The sequence below is a fragment of the Euprymna scolopes genome, chromosome 7, assembly GCF_053919585.1.
Source record: "Euprymna scolopes isolate OS-2025 chromosome 7, ASM5391958v1, whole genome shotgun sequence".
NCBI classification, from domain to species: Eukaryota; Metazoa; Mollusca; class Cephalopoda; order Sepiida; family Sepiolidae; genus Euprymna; species Euprymna scolopes.
Genome location: NC_136488.1, coordinates 64,544,972 through 64,570,417, shown reverse-complemented (window position 1 = coordinate 64,570,417; position 25,446 = coordinate 64,544,972). Strand labels below are relative to the sequence as shown.

Genomic DNA, 25,446 nt, shown 5'->3' with positions numbered 1-25,446 from the left:
GCATGAGGAGACTTGATTCCAAATAATTCTCATATGTTATATCTCTTCTCTTTTGGAAATAGGGTATGATTATGAATTTCTTAAATATCAAATAATCGCTATACACTGTGAAATTTACTATATGTATGAAAACCAAAGAGGGAAGCTATAACATAGGAGAAATATTTTAGATCATTTGAAACCGTAACAGCAAGTTTGGGTCTCCCCTCGATCAAGGTCAGAGGTTTTGAGGAAATATAGGATATTTTGTAATTGTAATATGCAAAACTAGGAAATAAATGACATTTTATATCTGTAAAAAATGTGCCAAAAATAGGCTCTGGATGATGGATGATCCTCTAAATGTGCGACCTAAAATGAAATGTCACATAGCCTGCTACACAATTTAAGTCATTACCTTTCCAAGGAGCCTTCATTTATTAAATTCTGATAATAATCGCTGAGATTTGGAATTACCCCAAAAAGGTGGTATATCTACCTATCTATTTATCTCTCTCTCTCTCTCTCTCTCTCTCTCTCTCTCTCTATATATATATATATATATATATATATATATATATATATATATATATATATACTGGTAGCCAAATTGAATATTAAAATGCTCATATTTTGTTTCTATGGGACGAAACTATATGAAAATTTGCAGGCATTTTAAAGATTATAATATTATCTTATAGTTAAAATTTTATGAAAATTTGTAAAAAAAATAATCAAATCAAAAATTATATATATATATATATATATATATATATATATATATATATATATGCATGTGTGTCTGTATGGGGAAAATTTGCTTATTTAATTATATTTAACCTTTATTTATACTAATTCATTTATTCATGAAGCTTGAATATGTAAAATATATAACTAGAGCATATAGAAATGACAAAAAGTCTCTCTCTCTCTCTCTCTCTCTTTATATATATATATATATATATATATATATATATATATATATATATACATATATATATATACTAGCAGGTCCTGTGTATATGCGTTTCCCGGTGAAAATATGCCCTCTCCCTTTTTAAAAAAAAAACAATAAAACTACGGTTTTAATGGGAGGCACAACCGGCCCAGTAAAATAGTGAGCACTGGCGCCCGTGGCCAAAATGAATGTGCCGTACCGAAGTAACAACCTTAGTGTCTATAAACCCATTCTATACATGGAGAGTTGATTATGTGATGTGATTATTCTTTGCCTTCACTTAACGTGTCAAATAAAACAGGGTAGTGTGGACTATTAGACAGCAGGTGTTACCGTAATCTATAATAAAAATGAAAGAATAAGCTAAATATTAATTATAACCAAGTGCATTTATTCCGGAGCGAACGTTGTGTAACAAGGAACAGAAACAACCAAAAACACTGCAATGGATCTGAACAATGATTTTCGTAGGCTTTAAATTTTCATTTTCATTTCGTCGTAATTTTTCCCGGTGATTATTACCGTGTATATGCTTAATTTTCAGATAAAATAAGAAATTTAAGGTGTTATTTTAATGACTAATAGTCATGGATCAATTTTTTATGATAGCCCGCTTATAAATGGAACACAGTATTTTTGCCACATCATTTATTAATGCTGCCCCTAGCCCTTAAATGTTTCCTTTTTTTTCGTTGGTAAGGTGCATACAATTATTTTCAATGTATTTGGTAAATATGAAATAGAAGCTTGTAATCTATCATAAGCGCCGTAGAAATTTGCGAAAAATTGAAAAGAAAACATCTAAATGCCAGTGGCCGCATTAACAACGGGAGAAGCCAAAAAAATGGGTCTTCACTGTAGTAGAGTGTTATAATTCTAAATTTAAGCCTGGAAGCGCTCATAATCGCCTGAAAATTTAAAAATAAGTGAAAAATAAAATAAAAAGTAAATGGTAGGAGCAGTATTTTTTCAGGTCCCCCACTTTTTATTATTTTTTTGTAATCTGAAAGTTATGTCTGTAATCGATGATAATCGCCGGAAAATGAAGTACGAAAAATCGGAAAGGTGTAATCTAAAAGCTAGGGGTAGCATTGTTCAGGTCCGCCAGACCATTTTAGGGTGTACCTGAACAATTGAACCGCCCTCCCATTCCCATGATCAAAGTTGATCTTGTTGTCTTATTTCAACTATTTATGCGGATTATTATCGGCTATCAGGAAAGGGGGTTTCCGTTTCATATGCAATCTTATAATAAATATGAAAGAAAGCTATAGATTTAAAGATTTGGAAGGTGAAGATTTTGTCATTGTTCTTTTGCAATATGGTAGCTTAGTGTCCAAGCGATAATAATCTGCAGAATTAGTGGAAAAAGCCGAAAAGATGAAAATATGTAAGGGGATGCTAATTAGTTAGAATGTATTCATGTTTTCATTACGGAATGTGATGTATAAAAAAAAAGAAAGGAAAACGAACGAATGTTTTGTTGTGGTTTTCGATGACGACGACTACCACGACGACGACGACGACGACGACGACGACGGTGAGTGTTGTAGTGGATAGTATGTTATAAAGATTCTAAAAGAAAGGATAATTGCGACAGTATGTAAACGTAATACCAATCTGTATTACGAAGTGTGTTCAATGGTAAAGGAACTCGATGGCAAGGGCGGGGTCATTTTTTTCTTGCTGTTTTGACGACGACGACAAAGGAGATTCTTACAGTGGATAGTGTGTTTTTAACTTTGTAAAAGAAAACAAGTAAACTATTTATTGAATTTTTGTTTAATGATTTTCTCTCTGTTATATTTTTCTAGAGTAGGAGATTAGGAAAGGTCACCACGCACAAAGACACAAAGTATGGTAACTAAAAAGGGACAAGATTATAATAATTAAAATCGTTGAATGAACGTATAAATGTTAATTTTATTAATCTTTAAGTATTAGTGAAATGATGAATAAAAAAAAACAAAAAAAAATTGTAGTTAACATATGGATGAGCAGCTAACGAAGGTGAAGTAGGAGAAGGCAGGAAGAGAAAGCTGAGACAGAATATAATAGCCTACAGTACACATACATACATAAACACGCACTTTGTCTTTGTTTTGTTTTTTTAGGGGCGAGGAGGCACTTTTTATTTTGTGTTTTTTGGGTTTTTTTTTTTTTTTTGCTTTCGTTTTTTTTAATTTTGGGGCTTTTCATTTTGTAGTTTTTTTTTTTTACATAGGCCAGAAAATTGTAAAATCATATCTAAAATAAATCGTTGTTTCTTAAGGAGTAAATATACATACAATGTATCGTTTATCTTGATGCACTCGTATCTCAAAATATTACTGCATATATAAATATATATATATAGGGGGTTAATTACAAATTATATATATTTATATATATATATATGTGTGTGTGTGTGTGTGTGTGTGTGTGTATGTGTGTGTGTGTGTGTGTGTGTGAGTGTGTGTGATTACATAAATAAATATAAATATCTTTAGAGAATAAGAAAAGTTAATGATAAAAAATAGAATTTAATGAATTACAATATTTATTGATTATAATTCATTGTTTAATTATTTTATAGGGCAATAAATATCGTAATTCATGAAATTCTATTTTATCATCAACTTTTCTTATTTCTCTCTCTCTCTCTCTCTGTCTCTGTCTCTCTCTCTGTCTCTCTCTCTCTCTCGCTGTCTGTCTGTCTCTCTCTCTGTATATATATATATATATATATATATATATATATATATATATAGTAAGTTGTGTAAATATATAGCAATTAACTTACGCAGAACCTTTCGCGTTTCATCCCTATGTAGCTTAACTGCTATGTTTCCTTAACCTACTATCTAGCTATATTCACGTATTGTGCAGTGCCAATGCATTTACTGAATATTGATGCATAAAGAATTACATCATGTCATAACATGTTATGTGGATATTTAGTATAAAACAAAGGAGCGAAGGAAATACTAAGCAAGTTAAGAATGAGAGGGGGTACTTGTTGAGTTTATTATACATGACATCTAATTTAATCAATTAAAACTAATGTTTCTGAAACATAAAACCAGGATTAGGGTATATTTTCGCATGCATTCAATATGTGATTAAAGTGTATAGAAAAAAGACATGGTGAAACAAAGGTTTGTGTATTTTCATTAAGTGTTGTAACATCCTTATCGCTATACATATACAGCACACGTTTCACAAGCATACATAAAGATGGTAAGAATCACGGCTCGGTATACTTGGAGTTTGGTCTGCAGCCAAATTCCTCTATGCTCCCACACAGTGGTTCTGAAACGTACAAAGTTAGCACTAGTCTTGGTTGTTCTATAATCGACTTCGTCGTCTATGTGTACTACCCTTGACAGAATACTGTCCGCAGCTTTTAGGGTGGTTCCACGAATTGAGATCAGAAAACATCATGTTACAGCAGTGCTGGGTTCGTTGGGTTAGTCATATAAGCTGCATACCTGATTCAAGGCTTCCACAAAAAGCTCCTTTACGGTGAACTGTCCAAAGGAAAAAGACCCGCAGGACAGCTGAAACAGTTCAAAGACAATCTGAAGGTCTTCCTCAAACAGTTCGGTTTGTATTCAAATTCATGGGAAAAAAATCAAGACAGATGTTCCTAGCGTCCCGCTACTCAAAAAGGGGTCACAATTGCTGGATCCACACGTAATGAAGAACGCTAGAACAAACTTGACATTAGAAAGCAGGGCAGTCAACGTCTTTAATACGGAGTTAGCCAACAGGTGTCCAACATGCGGGAAATACTTCAAAGATTGAATCGGTCTACCAAGCCATCTTTGAACCCACAGACCAATTGCATGATCACGGTCAAACATCATCATCTCCATACACAATAAACTCTTCCAATAATTGAATAATCTGTTCATAGTAATCCACTCAAGGAATCAAACAGCAGAAGCTACATAGATGAAATTACATATGACCATATCTTTTTATTTTGTTTTTAACGTACATATCTGACTTATTCATTTAGTGCGTTACTGAAAAGCATAACAGCATAGTAATAGATTAATTGTCTAGATGTATTATTAGATGGAATACGTGAGGTTCTACGTAAATTACAAGTTATAAAACGTAAGATCGTTTATTATCAAATTCTAATCAATGAATATTGAAAATCAAATGTGAAAAACAGAACGTAGTCTTGAAAGATGAACCATTAATACTGCAACATTTGTAACACCACATTTTCCCTTATTCAATATCTTATAAATAGTTCTTCCCAATAGACCCGAAGCTTCGTTATTAACGATTATTACGCTTCAACTTTTATTCTGAAATGTGATGATGGATATCACATCGATTCCAACGTTTATATCGTCTGATAATACAATACTAAAGCTATAAAGACGCCAATTTACAAAAGGCTTTTATTGGTAACAACTTTCGTACAGCTGTTTCGGCCCAATGTTGGCATAAAAGTATATAATAGTTCATTTATTAATATTTTGCACAACTGAGCAATCTTATCAGCGCATAGAAAATGAATTTCCCGAAGTTTTTGCACTCTATAAACAGAACTCCGCTATAAACATAGTAGGTATTCACTTTACATATATATGTTTTATACTTAATTATAATACACCTTACTATTAGAGTAGGTTTTTCAAGAACTGCAGGCTTGTGTGACTCTCTTCCTACTGATTGCTTTGCTCTTACTGAAGCATTGGTAATTTTAGTTTTAACAAAACGTATCTCTGTTCTTTGAGATACCCATCTTTCTATTCTTTTTATCTCCTTGCATCAAATAGCTTTATGCATTGTCTGGAGCAATTTCCTTAAAAATAATCAAATATTTATTAAAGAGTACGTCTTAATTGTTTATTAATCATGTAAAATATGTCTATCATAAAATCAGCAGTTTAGTGAGTCAAAATGCTTGTTAAAATGCCACCATATATTAAGTCTAAAAGTCACTAGAGAACAAGGTTTTGTGAAATGGTTAGAGTATCAGTTGAATGATGTAGTATATTATAAGAGAATTAAAAACGACAACTTGAAATAAATAAAATTTTATGACTTTGCGGGGCGGTTGTTGAGAACTATTTGTCTACCTGGGATTAAATGACAACTATATTATTGTCTTTAAGGAAACAGTCATTTAGTAACGTTGTCCACAATAAGAAGTCTTCGGAAATAAACTGCATATATGCAAAATCATGGAGGAAGAAAGAAAAGTTTCTTTCAGTTGTGGTAAAAGACCAGTTCTTGCTGTGAATATCTTACAAGGATGAATCATAAATTGAAGTTCAGTCGAACATATCTCACGGAGATAGCGATATAGACAAATAATTCCCCTTCTGTGACAAATGCCCTGTTGATAAGATAAGAGATCAGTCCTCACTTGATTACAAAGTCGATTTTTTACTCCGTCAAGAAATAGTCTTCTGGGTATAACCCCCCCACACACACAGGTTCTCGATAGATCATTGAAGTTAAGCAAGCGTTAAGTCTGGCCAGTATCAAATGGGAGACATTTGGGAATACCATGCGCTTTATGTAGGAGAACTTCGACATCTCCCTGCAAAAACTACAAAAATTTAACATTATCCTCTTCCCTAACCAGGATTACATGCGACTGGGGATTGCTTTTGAATTTGATATTCCCTAGAAACTTCCTCCTTAAAATGAAGCCAGGTTAACTCATTTAGGGTGAATTTAGCTGACATGTACCCCCAAGTGTCGCAATAGTATTCTTCTTTGGAATTTATGTAGCTATAATGTAGTTAGAAAATGTCATCAGGGAGTAGGTACTATACGGCGTCTTAGAATGATCCATTTTCGAACAATCTTAGTAAAATGTTGAATATATATTTTCCATTTTAGATCAAGGGGGGGCTCCCACAATGAGTGTGCAAGAATGTTAAACGTAAACCAACCATCCTATAAGAAACTATAAAAAAAATAATAAATAATTAATTAATGAAAGTTCGTTTTTCAAAGAAATATGCAAAGTTTGTTTTTAGTAATAACTAAATAGAACAAGAATAGGTTTTTAATATCAATGTCAGTGCGGCAAAAGCTCAAATTATATGAGTATAGATTAATTCATTTGTTTTCATTTAAAATTAAGATTCTTTATGAATGGGCGTCTTCTACATCTAGGAGATCTGCTGATACAACGTGTGTTGATGTAATAGGTAGAGAACCGTTACCGTGGCGTTAGATTAGTTAAACAAGATCACCTCTTTGTAGAGAGAGCGTACGATACTTGTGAGGAGTCCAGTTTGTGCCGATCGCATACTATTGTTTTCTTACAGTATCGATATTGGTATTTCTTATTACGACAAATCTATAAGGGATATTGTTAATAAAAAAATTATTGAACTCAATTTTGCAACCACTCATCTGACTGTCGAAATTTGATTAATAACGTGGCATTGTGGTTATTCAATGTATCTGCATCTTTTTTTATTTACTTCGATTCATGTTTTATTGTGTGGAATCCATTCCAGGTAAGCACCACAGACCTGCATGTGTCTAGAATAAATTAGTGATTATCTGATTGAGGAATATCCGACACTTGTTAAAAAAAGAATGATAGAACGCAACATATTGTGTTGGGATGTCGCCACTTATCAAAGTCCCAAAGCCACTGAAGGATATTGATAAAATGAGTGCAAGTGGAGAGAACACCTTGATGGTTGATAAAAACGTTGATTATTGTTGTTGTTGTTGTTGTTACTTTTTAAGCATCTTTCATTCATTCATTTCATATGATGATCATTGTTGGCAATCGTTTCCCCGGTTGATTTCTGGTTGGAATTCTATTTAGAACTACACTGAGTATTAACGAGAGGAACTACGTGAAGGTTGCCAACATCCATAAGTGAAAGTGTTTATGTTGAACTAATTCGATTCGAACTTGGCACATTCAGCTTGTCCCATACGCATTAATTTATGCAGACAAATGGAGTAAATAGTGTACGTAGCAAAATTCTGCAGACATGTGGCTGCAATTGATGTTCATGACTTTCTGCATGCAATTTGTGTAAATGCAACTACCAAGTCTTTAATAGATAGTAAGTCAGATAATTGCACTTCTAATTATCTGCTTTTTTGAAACAATAAAAACGCTTATTTCATCTCATAATTGCCTTAATACTCCCCTGCCTGCTACAAGTTTACCTGACTATATCCCCATGTAAAAATGTTAATCATATCGTACAACCAAACAATCATATCGTACAATGCTCTCATTTACCTGATTATACTCACATGTAAAAATTTAAATCATATCATGCAATCAAACAATCATATCGTGCAATTCTCTCATTTATCAGATTATACCTACATGTAAAATTTAAATCATATACCATCGAACAATCATATCATACGATACTACCATTTACCTGAACATACTCACATGTAAAAATTTACACCTACCGCGAACAGGAATATCGTACGATGCTCCCATAAATCTAGCCCCTAATTTATAGTAACTATTACATCTCAAAGGTAATGTCCCTTATAAGGGTTGTATAAAAGTAAAAGTTAAAAAAGCGAAGTAGGGATCAAACTCTGCAGACAGGTGTTTAAAATTGCTGTTCGTGTCTTTCTGAAAGATGTACAAACGACTCCGACAATTATTTGGTAGTGGGGAGTAAGCACGGCAAAGACAATGTAAATTCAAAGTGGCTAATCGATTCGTGCCAGTTGTAAAAATTTCCTCTCTTGTCCTCTCATGCGTACCGTTTGGTTTTTAGTCGTTTTGTATCGGTGAGTCTAAGTGCAGGCCTCGCTATTGATGAGTCACTTCCGCATGAAGGAATGGCGAGAAATATTCAGTGCATGGCCGACATAATAGAACCGACACTCGTATGAAAACAGCAAAACAAAAGACCCCAAAAAGCCAACCAGCTAATAATAATATCCTGTGGTTTAAATAATATAGGTATTTTGGTGTGACTGTTCATTCACACACACACAGACACACACACACACACATACACACACATATATATATATATATATATGCATATATATGTGTGTATATATAAGTGTTTGTGTGTGTACTGGCTCAAGTACATATATATGTACGTATGCATATGTATAAATACGAAACTAATAATATATATAAATATATATATATATATATATATATATATATATATATATATATATATATATATATATATATATATATATATAGCCTCAGGTATACGCATATACATATAAATAGCCAAACCTAAATAGACACACTAATACACATATGTATATACATATATTTTAATTTTAAGTTTTTTACATTTACACAAAATTGTTGGCTACATATTTTCAGACATGTTTCAACTAGAGGTGTAAATCAGTTAAATTCAAAGGAGGTTCTGTAATAAGTGGATATGAAAATAGAAACTTTTTGATGTTTGATTTTTTTTTCTTCCTTTGAAGACTGTAATGCTGGGTATGGGGCAGCCAAACCAGCTGCCAACATTGCCCCGCTCTTTTATTGAAACCAATCGAGAGCTCTTTTTAGTATCCTCGCTGTTCCCTTAAGTGCAATTCTATGCCTAATATACGCATCTATTTATGGTTGAGCAATTTTATAGAAACGCCTTACAGGTATACTTAATTGACATAAGTGGATTATAACAAAGTCACATGACTTTAAGCATCTGTGGTATCTTGGCTAAGCAGTTTAAAAATGCTAACATATGTGCCTAGCACATTGTCATTAACACCAAGTCGTATACTAAGAGTAAATACCACATGATAAAATTTCACGGGAGATTCAATGGTATATATCCCTAGTATATTGACTGTTGAAATGTAAATCTGGCCCGTTTTGGGCACATTGACAGGGTATGGCACGATAGTTTTCTTATGAACATCAGATCCTACTGTATTACTGGACGAATTTAACATAATGAAATCCGACTTAAATAAGAGAAGAACCGAGGTTGTCCTTGATGGTCGTACGTCTAAACAATATGATATAAATGCGGGTGTACTTCAGGTGTCGATCCTTGTACCTTTATTATTCTTGATATTCATAAATTACCTCCCTATAAAATCGTCTCTGAGATAGGTATATTTGTTGACGCCACCACGCTCTATAATAGGCACGATGGGAAAACGAATGAACACAAAACCAAGGCAATGGCCTAAACTTTAGAGGAAGACCTCCAGTCTGTAATGGAATGGGGTCAAAAATAGATGATAACGTTCAATGTTGATAAGACTAAGCTTATTTATTTAACAATTACAATAAACATTCTCAACCACAAATAGCTATGGCTAAAGATACATTACCTGAAAGTACTTCGTTCAAACTCCTCGGCTTAACGTTCACAGGAAATATGCGTTGAAACAGATACATCGAAGGCATTACCAAGGTTGCAGCGTAGAAGGTGGACTCTCTCTACCGTACTAGAACGTTATTTATGCTTGAATGTATCCTGTGCCTCTATAAGGCCCCCATTCCCCATGTATGTAATATTGTTATCATATTTGGGCTAGTGCACTGCTACTAGTCCAGGACAGGGTTCAAAAGAGGGACGCTAACCTGATATGTCCTTAACTGTCACCTAAGCTTCAACCTCTGTCCCAAAGGTTGCATCCCTAAGCTTTAACCTCTGTCTGAAAGGTTGCATCCCTCTGCCTGTTTTACAAGTATTTAAATCGTGGATGCTCCGACGAACTACAAGCTCTTGTACCCCCTCGACAAGTAGCAAAGTCCCACCCATACAGAACTGCTAAACTTCGGAATTCCCTTCCGGGTTCCTGTTTCCCCAACTGTACTTACATGCAGAAGTTCAAGTGTAATGTGAACAGGCATCTTGCTGCTCAACTCCTTGCAAATTATCCTTGCAACTTATGTCCCTCCTTAGACCAAAGTGACACTGTACCGTGTTTGGAGTGAAAATGTAATAACAAAAATATGTGCTCTATGATATGTATATATATATATTCATATTTTGATCGAGATATTTAACATCGGATCTGCACTTGTAGTTTTTTTTTTTTAAGTTTTGATTTAAAAATGTTTTGGTTTATGCTCGAATATTTCTCTTGTTTTTGTCTTTGCAAATGAAGCTGCTTACGAAGTTCGCTTGTAGGGTTAAACGCTACTTGAATAAATGTTGTGTTATGCTATTTTGTAAAACCGAAAACAAATATGTTCTGGGTAACACATCTAGACAAATTAGATACATATGCGTGTACTCTTCATTTAAAATGTGATTTGAAAAACGTAATTATATATATATACATATATATATATATATATATATATATATATATATATATATATATAGTAATTTATAAAATATATATGGCGATTAAGCTACACTGAATATTCGGCGTTTCATCCACTATAGGATTCGTCAGGCTTATGCGCGAATTCTGCCGAATATTCCGTGTAGCTTAATCACCATATATATTTTATAAATTACTAACCAGCTCTACCTACGTATTGAGCACTTTTGAATCACATACTTAAAGTTTACTCATAAATCTATACTTTCGTATATTAATTTTATGTGAGTAAATGAAGTAGTTATATATATATATATATATATATATTAACGTGTGTATATAGGTGTTTGTACGTATATGTATGCATATAAAGAAATGCATGTGTATATATGTATATATTTGTAGGTATATGTTTTAACTAAACTATTTAACTGGTCATACTAAATTTTCAAACACTGCTAAAGGGATTGTAATGAAAGGGCCAAAAATAGTATAAAAGTAATTCGTGAAAATTTCAGATTTGCACTACATTTGATCCATAGTGATCAGACAGCAACTAAGCAAGTTTCTTTTAATATCAATATCTTCTTAAGATGAGAGTTCTTCTTCTTGAGTATTGATTTAGGATTAGTTATTCTAAACAAGGTCAACTATTAATGATTTTTTGCTATGAAAATTGATTAAAAAATTTATATATAAAATCATACAATTATGTGACCGATTTAATTTTTAGTCCGAATACTGACGAAGTATATTTTGCCGTGTTTTTTAATAATGAGCAATATTTATATATATATATATATATATATATATATATATATATATATATATATATATATATTTGTGTGTGTGTGTGTGTGTGTGTGTGTGTGTGTACTAGAAGTTCAGCCCAGCTTTGCTCGGACCCTATGTACTGTTAATATACTGATATGTGTATATGTATACATATATTGAAAATACATGACCAGGAAACCTACATCTAAAATTTAAAGTATTTAAACCCAAAATTGGCGGAGGAGTTTGATAGAGTCTGCAAAGGTCATCTCTTTCAGTTTTGACCTCTTGGCAGCCAAATTTTCGCCAAAATACTGATTAAAAGGCTTGCTGCATGTCTGAATACCCGTTATGTAAAAATTCAAATGTTAAAACTAAAAATTGCCTGAATAGTTTGCTAGAGACCGCAAAGGTCAAATCTTTTGAACTTTGACCCCTTGACAGCCAAATTTTCGGCAAAAAAAACGATTTCAAATTTGGCCTTATGTCTGAATACACTTTATGTAAAATTTCAAATTTTTAGACCAAAGATTGGCTGAATAATTTGGTAGAGACCGCAGGGGCCAATTTTTTAAAAACTTTAACCCCAATTTTTACTCCTTAACATTTATTGTTTTGAGCTCAAATCAAATTAAAAGTTTGATCCATGTCCAAGTAATCTATATCTAAAATTGCAAGTGTGTAGACCCATAATTGGCGGAGGAGTTTAGTAGACTTTTCAAAGGTAAAATCGTTAAACTTTGACTCCTTGACAGCCAAATTTCTGGCCGAAAACCGATTAAAAAGATTTTCGTAAATCTCAATACCCTTATGTTACATCTCGAGTCTGTAGACTGAAAATTGACAGAATAGTTTGGTAGGGAAATATATACACCACACACAGACACACACACACAGAGACAAACAGAGAGAGAACTTGAATGCCTACTGGAGAGAACTTGAATGCCTACTGGAGAGAACTTGAATGCCTACTAGACACTATCCTCGAATGTCTAAGGTTTCTCTGTACAGGGGTTTGTCAGAACAATCTGACATGAGGATACTTTTTTCATAGAAGTAAACCCTGACCTAATATTCAAAATCACATGGTATTCGCAGCCGAAAAAAGATCTCCTCACTACGGCTACCCCAATGCTTTTTCGAGGAATTGTGCACCTTCTCCAAGTGATATTACCTCAAGTAATAGCACGAAGATGGATACTCTACCAGACTACATAAATTCTTGTCCTGGAATCCAGTAAGACCATGAGACCAACATGAAAGATATACTACAACATATAAAAATGGTTAATAGAGGAGAGGAAAATTATGCTCTGAATTTCTTTATTAACTCAGTGCTTGAGAGATATGTATCTCATATAGACTTCAAGTGTTAGCCCCAGGTCGTGATTTCTGAGAACTTCGACTAAAGTAAAATAAAAAATAAAATAAAAACAAACAGATAATTTCACACACAAACACACACACACACATATATATATATTATATACATATATATATATATATATATATATATATATATATATATATATATATATACATGACAGCCCCTTTACGAAAGTCGTTTCTCATCGTTGAGCACTTTCGGTTGAATTAAGTCGGTCAATTTAGCTCTTATGCATAGATCATCGTATAACGATTAGATCACTGTCTGACTGGCGTAAAAGAACATTTAAAATTAAAGTGTTTAAATTCAACGTTATTTCACGCGGTTAATGGTAACCGAATGGATACGGTCTTTGGTGTTAATCGTGACACCCTGCACTGAAGATTCCCGAAAGGATGAAACACTAGTGTCTGTAGGTATTTAATTATTATAGTAAAAAGAAATATTTATATATATATATATATATATATATATATATATATATATATATATATAGTATGTTTATTATACAAATATTATTGAATACATATGTGCATACACGTTTCAGTGGAACCTCAATTCAGAGGGATCACCTCATCAGACCGAATCAAAGGGGAAATGTTTTCGGTCTGGTGAGGTGGTATCTCTCAATTTAGGTTCGATTTAAACATGTATGCACATTTATTACCAATATTTTTTGTGTAATAAACGTACTATATACTTGCTCTGACCTTCATCGGGCACTTTTTAATAAACACAGGAATTTCAGTGGATCTACACCTTGTAAATGAAACTATAAAAGCATTATATATATATATATATATATATATATATATATATATATATATATATATATATATATATATACTATCGTAGGTGCCCGGCGTTGCCCTGGTGTTTTGGAGGTGTATGTTGAGCAAAAAAAAAAAAAAGAAACGGTCAATTTTTTTTAACTTTAACCCCTAAAATTTCAAGTGTTTAGACCCAAAATTTGCGGAGGAGTTTGGTAGAGTTCTCAATGGTCAAATCGTTGAACTTTGACCCCTTAACAGCCAAATTTCTGGCCGAAAACCGATCACATAGATATTCCCAAATCTCAGTAACTAATATAACAAATTTCGAGTCCGTAGACTAAAAATCGACTTTATATATATATATATATATATATATATATATATATATATATATATATATATATATGATGAAAATAATGGAAATAGTATTCCGACAAAATAGAAAAAATAAAAAGGAACAAACCGTATTATGTGTTCATCAACGTTTCGTCTTTATTTCGAGACTTCCTCTGGATGAATGAGATTAAGAAACCAAAAAAATACCAGTACAAAATATTTGAAAATGTTTCACGTGCACAGTGTGACGCAGTTCTATTTCAGAGAAACAGAAAACTGATGTTGGAAATTCAAAAAGGAGGGGGGCTGGCGCTGTTAAAGAGAAGGAAATTTTAGTGACGTCATATAGTCGTTAATTTAATTTTAAAACTATGAACGCAAGTTTATATTCTTATTGGGAACAACAGATATATCTTTGTCCCAATAAGAATATAAACTTGCGTTCATAGTTTTAAAATTAAATTAACGACCGCGAGTTCAGATCGCGGAAGGAGAGGGAGTGAGAGAAGGGTACAAACTCTTCTAAAGCCAAGCCTGGAATTGTAGGCCAGCGCCGAGTCTTGCTACTACACTGAAGGTCTGCCAGCGACACCTGATTGCACGAGGGGATAACCACACTCTTCAGCATATCCAGGTACACTTTGGTGTTTACTGTTCATGCCGACTTCGAAGATGTGAGGTGACATGATGTTGTTCTCACTTGAAACCACACCAAAGACATTTCCTTACCTTGGGTACGTCATTGATATTCGTGGCAATCTAGCGGTGCATTTGAAAGGTATTGGCAATGGTCATGTTGTCATAATTTAGATCGGTAGAGAGCATGAGCTGTACAGCGGCGCACTTCCGACTTCGCTCGTTAAACATTGTGTCACTTTCAGACACGATAGAAGGTTCCTAGCGCTCTTTGGTGCATGTGATATGTATGTACACAACTGGTCAACTAGTAGATGGTCAGCCACAAAAAAGAAAACTGGTTTTGATCAAACGGAAATAGAATTATTACTTTCTAGGGCGATAATTTTATCATTCCACGTTGTATCTAGGTTCAAATAAAACACGTTGTTCACAAACTTTAGGGGATGCTATTTACAAAATATTAATAATTAAAACACTTATATTCAATCATAATCATTAGCCAATCAAATTATATATTCATAATTTCAACATGGCGGCATGAGACATAACCTACGTTGTTTTGAACTATGAGGATTACATTAATAAGTGTTTGCAAATAGCTTCTTTGCATGTTTTACACATCTTAATTTTCTTTTCTTCGCTATTTTTTATTTCCGTATATTAGATTTTTAGCAGTTTCTTTTTTTAAAGAGTATCATTTTTTCTCTGACGATTTTTTACTGATCTTCTGTCATACAATGTAACACGTGTAAGACGTAATAAAATAAATATTTAGGTGTCTACCTAAACAAACAAAAACGAATAACATTTATGAACGTAAATATATTCCACCTTTTGATATTCGGTTGGAATGTAAATAATATATATATATATATATATATATATGTATATATATATATATATATATATATATATATATATATATATATATATAATCCTGGTTAAAATCATAAGACCACTTAAGAAAGTAAGCGTTTACGCATATTATCGAATTTTTAATCAAACAAATGGTTGAAACCATTGCCAAAAGGGAAAATATGATGGACAAAAATGAAATCTGCTTCATTCGAAACCTTAACCCTGATCTAATAATCATTTTTTAAAAAACAAACATTTTCACCTGGTCAAAATGATAAAACCACTGATAATTTATCTAACAAAAGGCAATTATAAATTACTAAAAAGGGTCTCAGTATTATTACGAATTACTTCAAAAATTCTCTTCGGCATGCTTGCGACTAAGTTTTTTATCAGTTACGAAGGAATTTTATCCCATGTACTGAAAACTGAATCAGAAAGTTCCTTTATCGAATCATACTGGGTTCTATCCTTGAACACTCCTTTTGCCATCCATCCCCAATGATTTTCAATGGGATTGAGGTCCGGAGAACATGCTGGATGATCTAACAATTCTATATTATTTGAAGAAAAGTATTCTCATGCTTGTCGAGAAGTGTGTATCGCAGCGTTGTCTTGCTGGAAAATCAGTCCTGATATAAGCATTTTCAAGCATTGAAATGTACTGCCCTTCACTACTTGCAACTTTAGTGTCCCAGCTAACGAGAAAGCACCTCAGATCATTAAAGACCCTCCTCAACTATGCTGAGTTGAAAAAGTCTCTTTAGGCAAATTTTTATCATGCCAATAGTGTTGAAATCCATCTGGACCATCTCGATTAAACTTTTTCACACGAGAGAAAATTACATTTTCCCACTTCTCTTCATCCGAAGTCTGGTATTTGGCGGCATATTTAAGTTAGTTTTGTGCTGTTCAAGAAGACGTGGTTTCTGCAGTCGCTTTAAATGATTGAAACCCTTCATTTTCAGATGCCTTCTGGTGGTTTTAGGACTACATTCTGCTGCTGTTTGGCTTTTCAATCGACTTGAGCTCATATTGGAGGGGGGTTGTTAACTTCTGATGCGGCGATCTAGTGATGGGGTTATTTATTATTATCATTTTTTTTTTGTCGACATGGACTCTTTTTGTGCCCATATTGATCTGGATTTCTTAAAAAATGTGTAATGACCGTTTTGCTACGATTCACTTCGTTTGCAATGGATCTATGGGAGAGTCCACCCCTATTAAGCTCAAAGATCCCTCCTCTCTCAAACTCTGATAATGGTTTCTCTTTTGCCATTTATAATTTAGTAAGAGGTTTTTATCCACTAATAAGTTGCTTTTAGTAACATAGAAAGCTTTTCGTATTCATTTTTTCAAAACTAGCCGATTTTATTAAAGTGGTCTTATCATTTTGACCAGGTAAAAATGTTTGTTTTTAAAAAATAATGATTAAATCAGGGTTAAGGTTTCGAATGAAGCAGATTTCATTTTTTTCCATCATATTTTCCATTTTCGCAATGGTTCCAATCATGTGTTTGATTAAAAATTCGATATTATGCATAAACGCTTACTTTCTTAAGTGGTCTTATGATTTTGACCAGGACTGTATATATAAGGTGAAAAACCGGAATAAGAGTAACATAAAGAGGAATAGCGGAGAAAGCTAGTTAAGCGATGGCATTTCAAAGATAAATGCTTTGAAATGCCATCGCTTAACTAGCTTTCTCCGCTATTCCTCTTTATGTTACTCTTATTGACTTGATAATGTGATAAATTCATATATAACCTTAAACTTTATACTTTTAACTAATTTTTAATCGGGTAGAGTCTTTTTATCCGGATAGATTTGTTTTATCATCAACTTTTATTTTTCGTCTTAATTTTATTACAATATATATATATATATGATACGAATTCATCCAGAAGAATTCTCGAAATAAAGACGAAACGTTGGTGAACATATAACTCGGTTTGTTCTTTTTTATTTCTCTCTCTCTCTATCTCTCTCTCTCTCTCTCACTCTCTCTCTCTCTCTCTCTATATATATATATATATATATATATATATATATATATATGATTAGTTTTTTTTAAAAAAAGAATTCCAGCAGAGTGCTCAATTAAAAGGAAAATCCAAATTGTAAGAGCGTATTTATATTTTGTGTACAGAAAGTTGTTAGTTGAGAAAGATCATTGGTACCGTCGGTATCAAGCCCGATAATAAGGCCCGTTTAAGGTATCCTTATCAAGCTCTCTTCAGCCAATATTCTTGATAAGGATACCTTAAACGGGCCTTATTATCGGGCCTGATACCGACGGTACCAATGATCTGTCTCAACTAACAACTTTCTGTACACAATATATATATATATATATATATATATATATATATATATATTCGTTTCGCACAAATGTTTATGTTGTAGTTCGGTTGTGTATGACTATAGGGCTTGATTAACATTATGCAAAATTTAGTTATTCAGAGAAAGATATTACAACCCTTTTAATTGCAAACAATTTTATTGAAATTTTTAAATGTATAACAAAATTTAAGTGAATTAAAAAAATTATCCATTATATGTTAATGATATGAGCTGTTTCACATGCACATTTGAGCGCATTTAACATATATTTCATGTTTTTATTTTTACATGTTTTGCGCCAACAAAATGGCAGACACCCTCGGCTCTTAAACAGAATAAAGCATTAGAATACAATAAAAAGCTACGTTATACGAGAACTTACTTATAATTATAAACACGATCGTATTAACCGAGACAGAGAGATAGAGAGGATAACAGAAAGACAGATAAACAAAGACGGGGAAAGAGAGTGTGAGAGAGAGGGTGTAAAAATGCAAACTTTTTACAGTATATATATATATATATATATATATATATATATATATATATATATATGCATATTTCTGTATAAATATATTTGCTTATAATATCTATCAATCCTTATTTAAGAAGCTCAATGTAATTACAGAGCAATATAGAGAATAAATGACAAAAAGTTATATTCCAAAACTCATGATGTTGACCATCTTATAATTTATTCCTTTAATTCAGTTGATTTATACAATTATATATATTGTACAATATATATATATATATTCTATTAATTATACAATATATGTGTGTGTGTGTGTGTTCCATATAAAATTATCAAAATTGTTATAAGCCTAAACCAAATGTTTTACATTTCAGTCAACATTGAAAATTTGTTCACAATCATTTTTATGTTTAAATTTTTCCAACCGTGTTCTTTACAAATTTAATCGAGCATTGAGCCGATGCTTCCTTTATCTAAATCATAGGAGACAAATAAATATTGGGGACAGGTAAATATTGGAGACGGATTAATATTGGGGACAGTCCCGCAAAAATTGATGGAATGAATACGAAAAAATCTTATTTCAAAAAGAAATTCCTAAATTTCAGAAATCTGTTAATACTGATATATACAGAGAGATTTGTAGAAATTTCCAGGTTGGCATCTGGAGGCGCATTAATTCACTGGGAGAGATGCACCGTCAGTCTTAGTAAAGTCATGCATCTAGGAGAAGGTAACTCGGATGTAAAAACCTGCGGTTTACGACATATTCTGTCCTGTGGATGTCATCTACACCGACAAACATTAGGGAGTATCGACGGGAGAGCCCATCATATATATATATATATATATATATATATATATATATATATATATATATATATATATATATATATATATATATATATATATATGGGGGTAATTTTAGAGATGGTGAACATTAAATTAAAATAATTTAGAGAAAAATACTTTATTATACATATATTTTGTTTATGTTTTCGAAATGTATAATTTAAATAGAATTTCGGGGATATGTCTCGCGTGTACATGGTGCAATCTAGAAGTCCAATTTCATAAACTCTATGCATTAAATTAAGCTGTATTTTGACAATAATGCGTCGAATATTGTTTTCTAAGTCGTCTATTGTGTTTGGTTTATCGGCGTAGACACGGGACTTTGCATATCCCCAAATAAAATAATCTAATGGAGCTTAAGCGCACGATCTAGGGGCTAGGTGATTGGTCCATTTTCTTAAATAATTCTTTCATCAAATGTTACAAAATGATTTTCAAAATAAATCTGCACAATTTGCAAACGATGCCAGATTGTCAGCTTCTTCACGATAAATTGCCAATCAAAGCTGAACTCAAAATAACCGAAAGTTGCCAAATTTGCAATTAAAGAAAATAGAGCTGTTAATATTAATTTCTGCGTTTCTAAAAAACATCGTGTATATATATATATATATATATATATATATATATATATATATTACTTTACATTTACTTGAAACGTAGATCAGTTTATATATGCTAATTGTAATAAATTGTGTTTATATATATATATATATATATATATATATATATATATATATATATATATATATATATATATATATATATATATAATATTCCCATTAATTTTTTCTCAATTAGAAAATCTTTCCATCCATATATAAAATTGATAAAATTCAAGCTCAATGATGAAAGTTATATTCATTAAGAGAAGATTGTTGGCGGTATGTGTTCGTTATTTGGACCATGTTAGTGGATTAAAATAATATTTTTCCTATGTTTTTAAGAAATTTATCTGATGAGTAAGCCACTAAAGATGCGACAAAGACATTCTGTTGACGCGTTAGTTGCAAACAAAGCAATATTGTAATAATTGTCCGTTTGTAATGCAATAAACTACCGACTGAGAAGACTTCATTTTAAAATTTTGAAAGCAAAATCGCAAGTGATGTTTAATGTTAATTACCATGAAGTGACCACAAACAATTGTCATTTTTATTTATAACTTACAATCAACTATGTATGATGGTATTAACTGAATTCCTTCAATGTTACACTATTTATATTGATAAGTATATATTTATGTATCTCTACTTTTATATAAAAGTCACTTTGCTTGTATGAGTTCCTTACTCATAGGTTCCGAAAGTTCTGAACCTACTATTTGCATCTTTTACTCAAAGGATCTTAGTCCCTCCGTCGGCCAAGAAATTGTATTTCAGTGTGAGTTCAAACTCACACTGAAATACAATTTCTTGGCCGATGGTATTGGATAAAAAAAAATAAAAGTTACATTTTTTTTTATGTGCATCAACTTCGGCGATCAAGAGAATTCCAACTTTTACATAAAGGCCGAATGATAATAACGTCACTACGAATATGAGGACATCTTAGCGTAATTTATCTCGATTTAAACAGGGATATATACCTATTTATCGTACCATATTTAAGTAGCACATCCTAGGCGAGATGAACTGGTTTCATTCGATGGTGGTATAATTCACAAACGGTCTCCTATCGCTTGTATATCCTCGTCAGGGGAGATAAAGACGTTAAGTTTTTGAATTTCTTGCACAGTGCTGGCGTGCTCCTACATATAGCGCCTGGTATTACAAAAATAGTCACCTACTTGATACTGGCAATGCCTAATTTTGCTTAACTCCGATGATCTATCGGAAAACAGTGTGCCAACGTGATTATGTCGCATATAAAGTAGGTTTGAATGTTTAATAAATATTTGTATATGCATAGATATTTTTTTCATGAATTCAGTATATTTTTTGTAATCTATTGAAATCAAACGGCGACGTAATGTCACTGTTTAAATAATGTTATAATTTTTATTTTACATTATTTATTTATTTTTCTGTTTTTTTTTTCTATTACAGACACGATGGTTAAAATACTCGCTTTTCATCCTATTCGCCTTACAAATGATATTTGCTCCAACCGTACTAGCCTACCCGCGACCGAATGTGATTGAAAAGGCCAACAAGACAGTGGTCATTTTTTACACCGCCCCGTGTCGACCTCTCTCCACTCACCAGCTGCGGCGACAACTCGGCGAGGCGTACGACGAAGAGAGAATGGCCGACAGCGAGGAAAACGTTAAGCGGAGCGTCCAAATGTCGACGATAAGCCCAACGGAGGACGAACAGTCGAATGACGCTGAGATTGATGAGTATTTTAACGACAACGTCCAAGGCGACGCCCCTGGATCACCTGTCGATTATCTGGAAGATGACATCAACGGAGATGAGGATACTGGTGACAAAGATGAGGACGATGAAAATGATGGCATGGTAATCGGAGGCGAAGCCGAGGATGATAGTGATGAGGATGATGATGATGTTGATGATGATAGTGATGAGGATGATGATAACGATGATGAGGATGGTGATTATGAAACTGAGGGAGGTAAAGATGGTGAGAATGATGTTAATGATGATGATGATGAGCATCATGATAGTGATGAAAAACGCGTTGTCACAGTTAATGGCGGTGGTAGTATGCAAGGTCAACGGTCAGAAGTGACTGATACAAAAGATGAAGATGAAAGTATTTCATTTGCTGCGAAAAATGATGGGCATTTAGTTGGTGCCCGTAGGGATAGAAGAATCAGTGACCAGAAAAATAGCCGCCTAACACGAAAGAAAGTCGTCAAAAGGCCGGACTTAGTTGGCGGAAAAAAGAAAAAAAAGCAGTCAAAACCGATCGGCCGTCGAGGTCCTGATCGGACGCGAACCTCGTCGCGCGATCGACGTGACGTGACCTCGACGAGCAGTCGAAACCAGACGCGGAAAGCAAAAGGTAAGGTAATGCTTTCGTTGAAGTATCGCGGTCAGCCATCGCTGAACCGGAGGCGCGTCGCCCGGGCGGCGGAACTCTCTAACAACTGGCACTGCGAGATGAAAACAGAATGGAAGAAGATGCAGAATGGTTACTTCCCGTCGTACCTGCAGACGGGACGCTGCATCTCAAAATCTTGCTTCTTTAACATGTATAAATGCATACCGAAAAAATACACGATCAAGGTGCTGAAGCGGGATCCGAACCGTTGCAATCCGATTCCGACGTACGGACTAAACACAACGTACGAAGAGCGCTGGATATTCGAACGGTTTCACGTGACAGTGTTCTGCCAATGTGGCAGTTCAAAACGAAAGTCGCCGCGCCGACGCAAAAAGAAAAGACCAAGACATCGTTGACGCAAAACGTCAATTAGAACTTTTTTAATGCCTTGACCATAAGATATTTTTCAAATAAATAACGACTCCTTCTATTGAGGGATCATTGAGTATAACCTAAAGTGGCACCCTCCCCAAAACTCCCCGATCCCCACAAGGAAAACGCCACGTCTTTAAACGGCAAAGGTATCTAAAAACTAAACTATTAATAGTAATAATAACAATAATAACACTGGTCTGCGCTGGTTTCAAGCTCTAACATATGCAATTTGATTTAAGACCAGCGTCTTGCACTGAATCAGAAAACCATGCCCATTTATGTAAACAGATCAAGTTTGTTTTGCTTTTTTAATAAAAGATCATACGAGAAATTCCTATATTCAAGTCGATGTGTCAGTGAATAACACAGAATAGCGTATTCTTGACAGATTTATTCACAGAATATTCTTCGAATATTTCTACTAGATACCAAGAAGAGTTAAAGCCATATTTTATCTCCAAAAGAGGCATGATTCCCATTCATCAGAAGATAAACAATTTATGCGGGCTCTTCTTGAAGCAAAACGTGTCCAAACATTTTAACTAACATATTAGGAAGTTCATTCATGATCAGCAAAGAGAACACGGACTTGTTATTTAAAGTTACCCATGACTTCAGCTGTGGCATAAAAAGATCCAAGCCGATAAATGATTAGATCATAGTGTTATTTTGGACAAAAAAAACATGTTGAACTTTCAATTACACCAATCTTAGACACCGGAGCTAACCAAAGATAAACGCTATTTAAGAGAAACTTTCCCTGTACAAACAGGATCCCTCACAGTAAGAAAACTGGAAACTTTTACGAGAGAAAAGTTTTAAAACGCAGGCCAGTGTAATAATAACAAATATTTAAGCAAACACACACGCACACACATATATATATACATATATATATATATATATATATATATATATATATATAACGTGTTAAACTGCAAATACGTCATACACGATACTTGCCAAAAATACTGACATTTGCTAACAGTACAATATAACACTGATTGAAAAACGGTAAATATACGTTCAGACGTATACTTAAACATATAAATCTCCCTTATATTTATACGTATATATATACATATATATATATATACATATGTATATATGTATATATTTATATCAAAATTGTGGCATATATACACTCCTCAATAACGAAAAGGTATGAACTGAACTTATAAATGTTATATTATATATATATATATATATATATATATATATATATATATATATATATATTGACAATGCAATTTGGGATATATTTATATATGTGCATATCATATACTAAATGAGAAAACGTTAGATATTAATATATATATATATATGTCTATTATATATATATATATGTAACAATGGAATTGAAAATTTACATATAATTATATATATATATATATATGTTTGTGTGTGTAGACATTTGTATAGCCATACGTATGCATTTATTTGAAATGTACTTTTCCACAAAGCTATATCTATGCGATTAAAAAGAGTTAACTTTAAATTCTTATCAAGAACATTATACCGAACAGAACATTTTAATAAGATGAACTTTGGAGGGAAAATATCTCGCTAAAACATATATATATATATATATATATATATATATATATATATATATATATATATATACATATGTAAGCAATCAGTATCGACGCACATATACATGTATACTTACGCACGCAAGTATATATCTATATGTTAAAAAATATTAATGATTAATGTGTGTGTATGGCAAGAGGTTATATAAAAATGAGCGACGAACGATAATATAAATCTATCTTTCCGATGTATAAAGCATTGTTTTAAATCCCGTGTTATCAGATTCGAAAGAATTTAAAACAAATAAAATGTATAAAATAAAAAAAACAAAAGAAAAGAAAGAAAAACCTCCCCCCAAAAAAATGCTTTCTGTATTTATTCAAAATGTTGAATCAGTCGCCTTTTTTATTAGAAAAATTTATTTTTTTGGTTTATTTATTTATGTACTTTTTTTCATTTATTTATTGTGTATGCCGTTTTGGCTATTTCCTCTTTTTTTAACCAATAAACCCATTTCTTTCAATCTAAAAAAATATATCTATATATACATTATATTTCGGATTTATTTTAGATAAGGATTCATCATGTGTATGATTTGGATTATTAAAACTACTGTTCTCATCTTGAATGTCAAACGCTCATAGTTTTCGTTGATGTACGCTCTCTACTTCTTCCGATGCTTCTGATTTTGTAAATTTCAATACAATATGGAAACTTATATTAATTTATTTATTGCGGACTATCAAGGTTGGATTTTTTTATCTTGTAAATCCACGTTTATTTATTATCTGATCTTCTACGTGGCGCAGTTGATGGAGACGTTTAATCTCTACGGTTTCAGATGAGCATTGCCTGAAGATAGCGGTTTCAATCCTACCCAAAGCCGACCAGATGATTACTTGGCCAAAACGTGGTGAG

At 32.8% G+C, this 25,446-nt stretch overlaps 1 protein-coding gene across 3 annotated transcripts in view; it reads left to right on the top strand.

The window, feature by feature from the left end:
- The window catches only part of LOC145279773 (uncharacterized), a 360,258-nt gene extending 335,189 nt beyond the window's left edge, over window positions 1-25,069 (top strand). For all 3 annotated transcript variants that reach the window (XM_080131091.1, XM_080131092.1, XM_080131093.1), the window contains exon 4: window positions 21,654-25,069. In XM_080131091.1, coding sequence (XP_079987217.1) covers window positions 21,654-22,973 — 1,320 coding nt within the window. In that variant the 3' untranslated portion in view covers window positions 22,974-25,069. The remainder of the gene's footprint in view (window positions 1-21,653) is intronic.
- The last annotated feature ends 377 nt before the right edge of the window (window positions 25,070-25,446 follow it).